The sequence below is a fragment of the Procambarus clarkii genome, chromosome 56 (assembly GCF_040958095.1).
Source record: "Procambarus clarkii isolate CNS0578487 chromosome 56, FALCON_Pclarkii_2.0, whole genome shotgun sequence".
Classification (NCBI taxonomy): Eukaryota; Metazoa; Arthropoda; class Malacostraca; order Decapoda; family Cambaridae; genus Procambarus; species Procambarus clarkii.
In genome coordinates, this window is record NC_091205.1 from 8,579,420 (window position 1) to 8,593,393 (window position 13,974).

Below are 13,974 nucleotides of genomic sequence, written 5' to 3' on the forward strand. Positions count from 1 at the left end.
ATACTAGTTGATTTTATACCCGCATTTAGGTCAGGTGATAATACAATGAAGGTGAAAACATGGGGGGATACATAAGGGATAAACATAGGGGCTGCAGAAGGCTTATTGGCCCATACGAGGCATCTCCTATCTAAACACAAAGATTAATCCAGTGTAATTGGCCTGTTATGTTGGACATTGTCTTCTGTGTTGGCATCGATATGTTCTTGTCTTGTCCTTACTCTCATGGTGGGTAGAGTAAATAGTTCCGTGATTTGGGTGTTCATGGTAGGTCGCTCTATTCTTATGTGAATTGCCTCAAGAATTTGTAATCTTCTTGATAGAGATAGATTATTACACTGATAGAGATAGATGTATTACACTGATAGAGTGTAATACACTCTATAGTAAATCACTTCTTTTCTTCACCTTAAAAGTACGAAAATGAGTTTTGGAGAACTCCTATTTCAATTGAGCCCTGATGCTAAGAAAATAGTTAGAGGGATAGAAGCCCTAAACCAGAAAATAATATTATATATATATATATATATATATATATATATATATATATATATATATATATATATATATATATATATATATATATATATATATATATATATATATATATATATATATTCTTGTCTTGTCCTTACTCTCATGGTGAGTAGAGTAAATAGTCACTATTAAAATAGTGAAAATAACAGTCTGCCATTCCTGGATGTACTAATAACAAAAACAGGAACCTCTTTAACACTTTCGCGCTATCTGGACGCGCCGGCGCGTTCGGTTTCGTCTAACGTAAACGCATAGTGGACATAAAGTTATGTCTACTTTTAAAATATTTGTATAAAATTCAATTTTTATCCGATTTACTTTGGGTTTGTTTCAAACTGCGCGCTATGAGGCTCTCTTTCTCACCACTAGGCTGCATGGTACAATACGTTCATGAAAGGTGTGGATAACTTCGATCAAATGGTATTTTGTCCCAAACGGGTTGCAGGTGGGTGACTTTAGCCGTTTATACTGGTAATTCTTCCCCCATATCATGTATTATATGCATATGTCTGTTTAGGGAATTTTATTCCGATCAATATACAACCAAAAATAACTGTGTGCAACAAGTATAATCTTGACAAACATAACAAAAGTAAAAATATTTCGTGTGTGTTTGACGCTCACTGATATGTTCCAGCGTTGTTTTATATTTGTCGCTATTCTAACTTACGCTTTGTTGATATTTTTTACCTATGGGCACATAGAACATTTTATTGCGAACACATTGACATAAAAATGAATGACGTACATAGAAAATTAATGTCATGAGAGTGAAATAAGTATAAACTTTCAAAGCGCCGTGCGTCGTCCCGTCACCGATACCGGGTAACAATTTCACCACTTCCCACACTCTTGCGGGCGGGCTGCATCATTATTCTACGCTTGTATTCATATCACCGTGTTGGGAATTTCATTGCGAGTCCATTGATACCAAAATTAACGCTGTAGAACAAGTCTGGAGGTGATTACAATCCCAAGAGTAAAAACATTTTGTTGCTGATGGGCGCTCACGGCGAGTCATCTACGTAGTTATTTATTTGGTGCTGCTATCCCTATATGTTTCGTGACTTATTTTACTAATGTTCTTCTAGAGAATTTTATTGCGAACACGTTGGTACCAAAATGAAATACGTAGCATGAGAACTAAGGTCAGAAGAGTAAAAAAGAGTATACACATTTTTGTTTTTACGCTTAAGCGATAAAAACGCAGCGCGCACATTCGGTTGGCTGAGTGACCTTTGCGGAGAGCGTGAAAGTGTTAAGCACCAACGTACGTCCAAGGGTTGCACCTCCAGTGATCACGTCCAAGGGTTGCACCTCCAGTGATCACGTCCTAGGGTTGCACCTGCAGTGTTCACGTCCAAGGGTTGCACCTCCAGTGATCACGTCCAAGGGTTGCACCTGCAGTGTTTACGTCCAAGGGTTGCACCTGCAGTGTTCACGTCCAAGTGTTGCACCTGCAGTGTTCACGTTGAAGGGTTGCACTTGCAGTGATCACGTCCAAGGGGTTGCACCTCCAGTGATCACGTCCAAGGGGTGCACTTGCAGTGTTCACGTCCAACCCTTGGAGGGTTGGACGTGAACACCAAGCCCACCAACATAGGATTATGCCTGAACGGTAGAAGTGAGTGCCCCCAAAGATACAAAGCCAGTGTTCTCAATGCTTATATTCGTCGAGCGCTTACCCACTGCTCTGAATGGAGCAACGTGAGTAGAGAGTTTGAAAGAGTAACTCGGGTATTGGTGAACAACGGATATAGCAACGCGGAAATAAACGCTGCTATAAGAAGACACTTGGACCGTTGGTATAATTCAGAACCTAGAACAGAAACCACAACACCCCCAATAAAATTATATTACAAATCAACCATGCACAGTGAACATATAAAAGAGGAAAGAATAATGAAAGAAATAATCCGTAAAGGAGTAAAAAGCACTACTCCTAACCAAAACATAAACCTGATAATATTCTACAAAACCAAGATGACTTCCGAACTCCTTATCAAAAACAGCCCGAAGCCGACGGAGAATCCTCTACAGCAGTCAAGCGTTGTATACATGTACACTTGCCCCCACGAAGGATGGGGGGCAAGTTCTTCAATGTAAGAACATAGGTATGACGTCGACCAAGCTGACGAGGCGTTTGACATGCCATCTTCAATCTGGTGCCCCTAGGAATCACATGAGACAAGCCCATGACATTACTCTAACAAGAGAAATGTTGAACAAGAATACCTGCATAATAGACAAAACCCAAGATGCAAGAAGATTACAAATTCTTGAGGCAATTCACATAAGAATAGAGCGACCTACCATGAACACCCAAATCACGGAACTATTTACTCTACCCACCATGAGAGTAAGGACAAGACAAGAACATATCGATGCCAACACAGAAGACAATGTCCAACATAACAGGCACCAATATATATTTATATATATATATATATATATATATATATATATATATATATATATATATATATATATATAAATTATATATTTATATATATAATTTATATATCTATCTATCTATCTCAGAGCACAAATCACCAAGAAAATTGAAGAGGGAAATACCGGAAGTGCTATTAGAGTCCTCACCAGTGACGAGAAAATTGCTCCTCGAAACTCAGCCACAGCACGGGCCCTGCAAAGCAAGCACCCACCCAGAGCCCCTCAAGGCGACAACATCGTTCCGCCATCAGCCAACACCATTTCAGACCCATTAATCGTTGGTCAATCTGAGGTCTACAAAGCAGCCCTTTCTTTTCCACCTGGGTCAGCAGGCAGCTTTACAGGGTTAAAACCTCAACACATCAAGCAAATGTTAAATCCTGCGGTTGGTGATGCTGCACAAGATCTTCTTATGGAACTCACAAGGTTCGTCAACATGTGCCTGGCTGGTGAGATACCTGAGGTCATCAGGCCTCTCTTTTTTGGTGCCTCCCTCTGTGCTCTCAAAAAGAAGGACGAAGGAATCAGGCCAATCGCTGTTGGCAACACTCTCCGATGCCTGATTGCCAAGGCTGCTACGAGAGTAGTCGGCCAGCAAGCGGCTGAATTGCTGAAACCAATCCAGCTAGGATTTGGAATCCCCCAAGGCTGTGAAGCGGCTGCCCATGCAGCACGAGCATACATCACCAACATTTCTGATGAAAAGGCCCTGCTCAAACTGGACTTTAAGAATGCCTTCAACATGGTCAGAAGAGATGCAGTACTTTGTGCCATGCATCGCCATTTCCGGCCCCTCTACCCGTTCATACTATCGTGCTACAGTGGTGAGTCAAAACTGCTCTTTGGTGAACATGAAATCAGATCATGTGAAGGTGTTCAGCAAGTTGATCCTCTTGCTCCCCTTCTTTTCTGCATAGTCTTAAAAGAAATCACCAAAAGCTTGTCCAGCGAGTTCAACATCTGGTTTTTGGATGATGGTACTATAGCTGGCACCGTAGACCATCTCTTGGCAGATATCAGGAAAATAAGGGAGCAAGAAGTAAGCCTGGGTCTTGTCTTGAACCCTTCCAAGTGTGAAGTAGTCTCTTCCAACCCAGACATCGTAGCTAGAATAAGGTCTGCCTTGCCTGGTGCCCATGTCATTAGGGCCGAGAACAGCACCCTCCTTGGAGCCCCCCTCGGGTCTAACGCCATTGAGGAGATCCTTGACAAGAAAATCGCAGACCTTAGGAGGATGGAAGACAGAATAGGTGACATCGATGCCCACGATGCTTTTTATCTCCTTACCAAATGCCTATCCCTTCCGAGGCTAACCTACTTTCTGAGGTGCACTCCATCTTACGACAGCCGAAAGCTTGAAGAGTATGACCTCTTACTGAAGACCATGCTGGAAAAAGTTGTTAACCTCTTCCTCAACGAATGCCAGTGGAAACAAGCCACTCTTCCTGTTAGGCTCGGTGGCTTGGGTCTCCGCACGGCTACCCAAATTGCCGTCCCAGCCTTCCTATCTTCCTCCTCAGCATCAGATGACCTGGTTAAGGAAATTCTACCTGACACCCTGAGTGATGTAGCGGGGATACAGGATCCCCACTACACGGAATGCGACACGAAATGGGGTGCCATGGCAGACCCAGCACTCAGACCAGCCATGCCGAAAGCCAAGAAACAATCCAGTTGGGACAGCCCCATTGTAGACAAAGAAGCCACAGCTTTGCTGGAGGCAGCAACAACCCCCAGTGATCGTGCACGCCTCACAGCTGTGCAGGCTCCCCATGCAGGGGACTTCCTTTTGGCAGTCCCTATGTCTGCGACAGGCACACGTCTTGATCCGCAGGAGCTCCGTATTGCAGTTGCTCTCCGTCTTGCTGCCCCTTTCCACACTGTTCATAGGTGTATTTGCGGCGAGGCAGATGCTGACGAATATGGATTGCATGGCCTGCACTGTGGAAAATCTGGTGGTTGGCACACTAGACACGACGAAGTCAATGACATCATTAAAAGAAGCCTTGCCTCTGCTCAGTGTCCAGCGGAGAGAGAGCCCCGCAACCTACTGAACCGTGACTCTGTTAGCTTTGCCGGCCGACCAGACGGAATCACACTGCGACCGTGGAAGGGTGGCAGACAGTTGGCATGGGACTATACTTGTGTATCCACCCTGGCAACCACATACATCAACCTCTCTGCCGGCACAGCAGGAGCCGCGGCAACATGCAGAGAAAGAGACAAGTCAGCCAAGTACAGGCAATTAGATCATCGGTACAACTTCGTTCCAATAGGGTCTGAGACCCTAGGCCCATGGGGAGAGAGTGCAAGAAGGTTTCTTAAGGATCTTGGTTCCAAGCTCATTGACACCACAAGAGACCCTAGAGCAGCAAGTTTTCTCTTTCAGCGCCTCAGTGTCGCAATCCAGTGGGGGAATGCTCGCTGCATCCTCGGTTCCTGCCCGGCATCGGAGGAGTTCGAGGAAATCTACAGCCTCTAGGAAGCGAACTTTTTTGTGTGTCCTCTTAATGTTAATTTTTTGTATAAAATCAAATGTGTAACGGTATAACCTTGCATGTGTACACCATAAAAAAAGGGAGGTGGTAGGAGAAGCGAACACTCTTACGTATTCAGAGTTAAATGGCAAGTTTTTCCCTGAATACTCTGTGTTCCCTTATCTGAGGCTGTGGGTCCCTATAATTGCACCAGTGGTGGTACCCCTATATATATATATATATATATATATATATATATATATATATATATATATATATATATATATATATATATATATATATATATGTCTGTCGTACCTAGTAGCCAGAACGTCGTACTCGGCCTACTATGTAAGGCCCGATTTGCCTAATAAGCCAAGTTTTCATGAATTAATATATTTTCTTTAATTTTTTTCTTATGAAATGATAAAGCTACCCATTTCATTATGTATGAGGTCAATTTTTTTTTATTGGAGTTAAAATTAACGTAGATATATGACCGAACCTAACCAACCCTACCTAACCTAACCAACCCTACCTAACCTAACCTATCCTATCTTTATAGGTTAGGTTAGGTAGCCGAAAAAGTTAGGTTAGGTTAGGTAGGTTAGGTAGTCGGAAAACAATTAATTCAGTAAAACTTGGCTTATTAGGCAAATCGGGCCTTGCATAGTAGGCTGAGAAGTGCGTTCTGGCTACTAGGTACGACATATATATATATATATATATATATATATATATATATATATATATATATATATATATATATATATATATATATAATATAAATAATGTGCATACTAGCAGTACCCAGCCACACGTAGGCCGGGTACTGCTAGTATATATTCCTGTTCCCTGGAACCTTTGCTGTTCCCCCCCCCCCTCCCCATCTCTTCGGCCTCTCAACCATTCCCCACGCCACCATCCCCTCGTCCTTCCCACCATTCCCCACTCGCCCATCCCCTATTCCTTCCCACCATGCCCCACTCCCCTGTCCCTTTGTCCTATCCACCATTCTCCATTCCCCCATCCCAAACTCCCCCCGTCCCCTCGTCCTTCCCCACCATTACCCCCCTCCCTTGTCCCCTTGTCAACCCCACCATTCCCCACTCCCTCGTCTGATGCCTTCCCAAATGGTCTGATGTTCCCATCAGAAAATTGGGAACATCAAGTGATCTTATGTTCCCATCACTGAAATATAAGAAAAACAGTTCAAATATTAAAGGAAAATATGAAAAAGTAAAAATATAAACTATACTCACGAAATGAATGGTATGGTAAAAACACAGCTCAATTCCAACGCAATTGACACAAAATAATTAAATCAAAATTAAAATAAATCAAAATTATGAAAATTCCATTTATCAATGCAATCAGAAACATTGAAAAGGAATTGTAACATTTAGTATAGCATGTGTGTGTTCCTCTTACATGCAACAGATGGCGCTGTTTTTCAAAAAATGCATAGTTTTACCTGTCACAGGTGTGGCAGCTATACTTATAATTACGAAATGAACGGTATGGTAAACAACACAGCTCAATTCCAACACAGTCACACAACATAATTCAATAAAAAATAAAATAAATAAAAATCTATGAAAATAAAATTTATCAATGCAATGAGAAATATTCAAATGGAATTCGTGACATATTTAGTATAGTGTGCATGTTGCTATTATGTGCAACAGATGGCGCCGTTTTTCCAAAACGCATGTTTTTACCTGTCACAGAGGTGGCATCTATATAGTAGGTATATAAAAAGACGCGCTTATTCGAATGGAACGTTGTCAGAATTTCAAAACAATCGGTGAAGAACTTTGGGAGATTACAGCGTGTGTTGGTCTTACATCCAACAGATGGCGATGTTTTTAAAAAAAGTATGTTTTCTCCAGTCACAGGTAAGGCATGTATATAGTAAGTACAGTATATAGAAACGCGCGCCTATTCGAATGCAATGTCGTGTCAAAATTTCAAAGCAATCATTAAGGAGGTTTTGAAGATTTCTCTCACATGAAAAACAGTTTTTCAGAAAAGGCATGTTTTCTTCCGTCACAGACGTGACATCAATATAATATGTATATAAAAACCTGCTCGAATGCGAATGGAACATTGTGTGAAAATTTCAAAGCAATCAGTGAAGAACTTTCGGAGATTAGCGATTTTGAACAAACGAACATTTCCATTTTTATTTCTATAGATTTTCTTGTTGTTCAAGTTACGTTTGTGATTATATAGACAAAGTTGGAGCATGTGCCTAGTAGATTATGTACCAAAAATTTGAAAGCATTTGAGTTAGATTAAAAACTAATTTCCTGGCCCCCTTAACCCTCAAACCGCGCATATCATATACAAGTGATATCAGTGACAAAACTGAAACCGCGCACATCATTTATATATGATTTCGTGTCTAGCGCTATAATTTAAACGCCCCGCCTGGGATAGGGGCAGCTATAGTACAGCCACGACCGATAGTTGCCAGATGCCACCTAGAAAAAAAATCCAGGCCAACATTCTTGGGTGTTACAGCGTCAGTATTGAGCAAGCCACCAAGGCTGGCGCACGCTGCACGAGCTCACAGCACCACTGTTCAGCTTGTGACCACAGCATCGCCTACAAATACTATAATATAAATGATACTGCTATTATTTAGCAGTGATAGTATTACTGAAGCCCCTTGACTGCGATAAAACTGACCAGGATTCTGATAATAGCAGGATTGTGGTGATATTTAGCGCTGTGCTCCATGGAGGGAGGAGTAAGGCTGTGGGAGGGAGGGTTGTGGCGTCGTTTTCTGACTGTGTGTGGCCACCATTTATTGACTGCACTCACCATACCAGCTTAGTGGTTCGATATGGTGAACACAAATGTAGATACTTATATATAACGTGTGTATAGTGTGAGATAACAGCGAGAGGAGTAGGTTGGGAGCCGCCATTTTGGTGAGGGAGGAGCGTCGTCTGCACGACTTGGCATGTTTACTGATGGCCATTACGATCTTTGGGCACCATACCAGCTTATTTGTTCAGGTATGGTGAATAAAACAGGTAGATACTTATATGTAATGTGTGTATATAGCATAATAACACCACAAACAATATTGTTGGAGGACAAATATTAGTGCGTCTGGCCTTGAGGGCGGCCGCCGATCAGCTGACTGTGTGAGTAGCTACATCTTCTGCCTTTACTCACCATACAAGCTTAGATGTACAGTTATGGTGAACAAAACATGTAAATACGTATATATAACGTCTGTGTATAGTGAATAAATACGGAGAGAGTATTGTGGGAGGTGAATGAGGGTGAGTGAGGTAGTGTTGAGGGAGGGAGTGGCAGTGAGTGGCTCGCTGGTGTTTGGCGATCACTCCTCGTTGCTTTTTGACTCACAAGACCAACTTAGTAGTTCGTTATGGTGTAAAAACATGCAAATACTTATATATAACCTGTGTATATAGTGTAACAACAGCAAAACTATTTGTTTATTGTTTTATGAACATAATAATTGAATCACTAATATGCACACCATAATTTTGAGTACAGCGATGGTTCACACATTTTATTATATAAATATACAGTACCACAAATCACTGTATGGAATAATATTACTGCAAAAAAACTAAGAAAAAATCAATCAGAGACATTGAAATAATTAGGTAATAATATATTTGTGGCAACTGCCGTCTGACAGCTCGGGCGGAGTAGACCTCGTCTGGCGAAGGCTCTGCCAACGCCCCTTTTTTGCCACACTTCCCTACCCTATTGCGGCTAAAATACGCTACCTACGATTTTTTTGTTATTTTTTCCGTGATCAGAGAACAAAAATGAACACTTCTATAAGACGAAAGAATTTTTTGGATTTTTTTTTTTTGTTGCGCCTGTGGGTGTGAATTCCATTTGGGCCCCTAGTGGTTTGAGGGTTAACCACCGTGCTGCGCTGAGTTTGTGAAATTCCCCCTGTGCGCATGAAATAGTGTTCCCAAAAAATTTGTTTTTCTTCGTAAAATGATAAATTCCCTTCCCTGAACATGTCTATGTAAAAATAAATACCAAATTCCACTTACTTTGGTTGTGGGGACGTGGACTATGTACGCTGTGATGTCATCAGGGCCTGGTCGCCAGCGTGTGGCTTGCCCAGACATGGTCGCGCAGGCCATTCAAGCACCGGGTGTTGCCACAAATATTTTTTCAATTATTTGTTCTGTGTATTTCCAATGTGGTCTTATTTGTTTTTTTATCGTATATGATGCATATTTGTGTCCTTAACAATATGTATACATTAGAACGTTCATAATGTTCCCTGGAACTTTGATAAATGTCTCGGTAATGTGTCCACAATAAATGTTTATTGTTGCAATATTACTTGTTAAAAATTCACTAAAATTACAATATGTATGGTTTCACACTATTTACACAGTAACACACTGTATTACACAGTACTTCGGAAGTGAGTAATAATCAACAAAGTAGTCCATGGTACACAGCGCGACTTCGCTCTCGTTTCACCAGGTACATAGATTTTCACTTCCTGTTTCTTCGTTGTGTGCGCTTGCAAATAACGCACTGATGTACACCCTTGGCATTAGTACCTGTAGGTGGTATGTAGCCAAGCTTGTAAAACGTAAGGTAGTTTTTAAAAGATTATAGGAAAAGATCAATTTGTAAGGTAGTCGTGAAAAGATGGCTTTGTAAGGTCCCACACAGGAAGAGATTCAGCCAGCCTCAGTGTCCGTCAGTCAAGAAGAGATTCAGGTAGGTATCAAGCAGATACTGTATTCCTGAAAATATATGGAAAACACCACCATGGAAGCCGCTAACACTGTTCAACTATGCTACTTATATCAGAGGCATCATCACTGAACGCAGAAAACGATTCATCTATGTATCATCTAAATAAATTGGAGATAGCATAGCATAGGTGGGCAAGGATAGCGCTCAGAGCTACAATTGGATACACTCGCTGTATCGTTATCTTGAGATGATTTCGGGGCTTTAGTGTCCCAGCGGCCCGGTCCTTGACCAGGCCTCCACCCCCAGGAAGCAGCCCGTGACAGCTGACTAACACCCAGGTACCTATTTACTGCTAGGTAACAGGGGCATAGGGTGAAAGAAACTCTACCCATCGTTTCTCGCCGGCGCCTGGGATCGAATCCGGGACCACAGGATCACAGTCCAGCGTGCTGTCCGCTCTGCCGACCGGCTCCCTCGGCCGATGGGACTCGTCCTCATAGGTGCTGTATCACTTGCTTCTGACCTTTGTGTTAGGTCCTTATTGCACCTAGCTTCACCAATATTATGACCCTTATGTTCTTCAAACAATAAGGTTAGAATTTCACCGACAGAGCACGATCTTTCAACACCGCCTCGGACAGGTGTTTGGGAGTCAGAGGCGCGTGCGCCACCCATGGTTGCTCACTCAGTACTAACCCAGCCAGCAGCCCTAGGGCATTCTGGGAATTTTTTCCATGATGGCTGCCTCTCACTGGAGGTCCTAAGAGTCCATTTTGTACACAATCAACCTCGTACACATTTAGAATGGGTACGAAAAAATCAAAGTTTTCTCGGTTGGTGCAGTTTCCCACTGACCGAGAAGACTCGGTTGGCGCAGTTAAGTGGTTAAATAGTATTATCATTGCTGTGTGATCTCTGGGTTTGAATGTTCTCATGGTCCATTCTATCATTTACTTGGCTGCTGCTGTGTTTGCTCGGTTATGTCCAGTAAATGTCAAGTCGTCAGACATCAAAATTCCCAAAATTATGCATGGCATAGGTGTACTATGATCTATGTAACTTTAGTTTTTTCCTCAGGAAATCGTGAAAACGACAGTGGACTTTGGGGACGTGATGGGCCTTAGCATCGTGATGGGTCGAGTACCCGGGGCCGGACACATCAAAATTTTGATCACGGGCCTTGGGTGGGCGGCAGCCGACCTCCTCCTAACACGGGCGCTTCCCCTTTGGGTGGGTGCCCGCGGCCTGGAATTTGACTGGAAATATATTCAGATCAGCCTTGATGCTAACATTAGTCTGGTGAGTAATGGTAGTGGTTTCAGTGTAGCCAAAAGTTTTGTTGTGATTTAAATTATTTTTAATTAAAAACAGTTTGTTCAGGGTGTGTTGGAGGTACACTTTATCTCATTTGACTACACTAGAATATGAGCTCATTTGGACATTGTCAAGATGAGCGTTTGCCTACCATAACTGTTGTTGTTGTCTACCTTGCATGGTACAAACTGGTGAGTTGTGAAGTTCATTTACATAATTGTGTGTTAGACCTGAGACCAAATAGATTTTTTGGGTGTAATTTCATTCATTTGTTAAGGACATGTGCCTAAAGTGCCCAAAGCCCATGCTTTGGGCACACTATACTGAAGTGCAAGTTTGCCACGGGTGATAAATAAGTGATCGTCATTACCCGGTTTCGCGGGATGGGCGGTGTTTCAGCTCGTCCTCCAAAGGTTTCACAATGTCAAGAAAAAGACCAATTTAAAGTAGTCTCTCCTCATCTACCAGAGGACCCAAAACAGAAAACTGGACAGTACGTCACTTTTGCGAGCCACTTTCATTTTCTACTATATTTTTTTGCCTAGTGTGACACATATGAGCGAAAGGTGACGTTCTTTATCAGAGAACAGGTTTGGTATTTACTTGGAGAATATTATAGAGAAGCTTTTTTTACTTGGCAGGTACACCACTTGAATATGGCATTGCTTGTGTGGCTGTGGTGGCGAAGTGATCTGGCTGCGGCGGTGCGACCCATCGTGGCTGTACTGATAGCGGGATGTGTGTACAGGCCACTCTTACCACAGTTGTTGGCTATGCTCTTAGGGTCTCGACCAGTTGGCTTTGCACTTCTGGCTGCTTGTGCAACGCCAACGCTGTGCACGGCCCTTATTGCCTCTCACATATTCATCACTCACAGTGCATCCTTTCGCTGAGAGTATCATGAGTGATCAAATCCACAAGGGCCGTGATGAGGGTTCAAACTTACATCCGGGATGATCCTAGATGCTCCTTGGTCGTATCTTGGCCCGGGCCTTAGCCCGAACATAAGTTCGAACCCCTCAACACAGCCTTTGTGGATTTGTTCATTTGATGTATCACGCTATTGTGATGTCTGTATCACAAGTGATGCTCTTTTCCTTAAGAATGTATTCCATTTGTATACAGATAAATGTTTGATTAATCGCAGTTATGTACCTCAACCTGTCTTGATAATAAACAATAAAAGTATATTTGTGTTTAAAAACTTATTATCGCTGTCAAGTTTCATAATTTCTGGAGTACAAGACAACTGGTATTGCCCCCTTTAAGTACTATGGTATGTGTGTCGCTATTTGTAAGTGTGTATTATGCAGTAAGTAGGCAGGCTAGTAGGGGCCCAACAGCTGAGTGGACAGCGCTTCGGATTCGGAGTCCTGGGGTTCCAGGTTCAATCACCGGTGGGAGCAGAAACAAATGGGAAGTTTCTTTTACCCTGATGCACCTGTTCTTCACTCACCTAGCAGTAAATAGGTACCTGGGAGTTAGACAGCTGCTACAGGCTACTTCCTGGAAATGTGTAACAAAAAGGAGGCCTGGTCGAGGACTGGGCCATGGGGATGCTAAGCCATGAAATCATCTCAAGATAACATCAAGACAGGTACTGATATATCAAATCTTTGTTCAGTAATGTTTTTGCTTAACACTGTCTCAAACAATATTAAATTATATTTGACTAATTGTGCAGCCCATCATCCTATTTTTGGAACTACTTACAGTAACGAGGAGGACCATAGTATAAATACCGGAGTACAACAAAATAAGAAAGTAGAAATCTGAACTATTTAGCTGGACAAAGAGGAAAATAAATATTTTTCATTGTGTTGCTTTGACAAACTAAACTAGCCAAACCTTCCTAGGCCTAATAGACGATATCTGAGGCCTGCTTGATGCCTACCTGCTTCCCCATCTTCATCCGGCCCGTTGACACCGTGAGGGGGCTTGGTGGTCGGCTGTCGGAGTGTGATGCTCCATGGGACAGTCCTCTGTCCTTTTGTGGCCTTATGCTCCTGCTGCTCTCTTCTACAATTGTGTTGGATCGCTTTTCCTTTTCCTTATGTTTCATTTACTCCCCCTCTTCTTTTATCTACTTGTCATTTCCTGCCGACCTTTTGCTAGTTTTGATTATTCTTTTGGACTTCTTTTATTTTGATGCCCGTGTGCTTGGGGAGGCATACTCTTGCGTCTGTAGAACTGTAGTACCCAACGTCGAGAGCGAGGGGACCCCTTTTATTGTCAATCCTCCTCTCGTCACTGGACCCGACAGTCTCGACGGACTGACGGTTCTTAAGGTGGCATTTGTGGGGTGTATACTCACGACGCACCCCTAGGGGACCCCGGCATAATCGGCGATAGCGTCTTGTTGGGTGCCCTGCCTCTAATTGTGGCTCCATGGTGGGTATGGGGGCACATTTGTGGATGAATTTATCACTCTTCGTACCTATGTTGTTAAATGTTTCTGATGTTAAAT

At 42.6% G+C, this 13,974-nt stretch overlaps 1 protein-coding gene across 1 annotated transcript in view; it reads left to right on the forward strand.

Moving 5' to 3' along the window:
- LOC138353070 (BOS complex subunit TMEM147-like) overlaps window positions 1–12,697 on the forward strand; it is a 43,558-nt gene extending 30,861 nt beyond the window's left edge. The window contains exons 2-3 of the mRNA XM_069305713.1: window positions 11,259–11,492; window positions 12,149–12,697. Coding sequence (XP_069161814.1) covers window positions 11,259–11,492; window positions 12,149–12,400 — 486 coding nt within the window. The 3' untranslated portion in view covers window positions 12,401–12,697. The remainder of the gene's footprint in view (window positions 1–11,258; window positions 11,493–12,148) is intronic.
- Window positions 12,698–13,974: the final 1,277 nt, after the last annotated feature.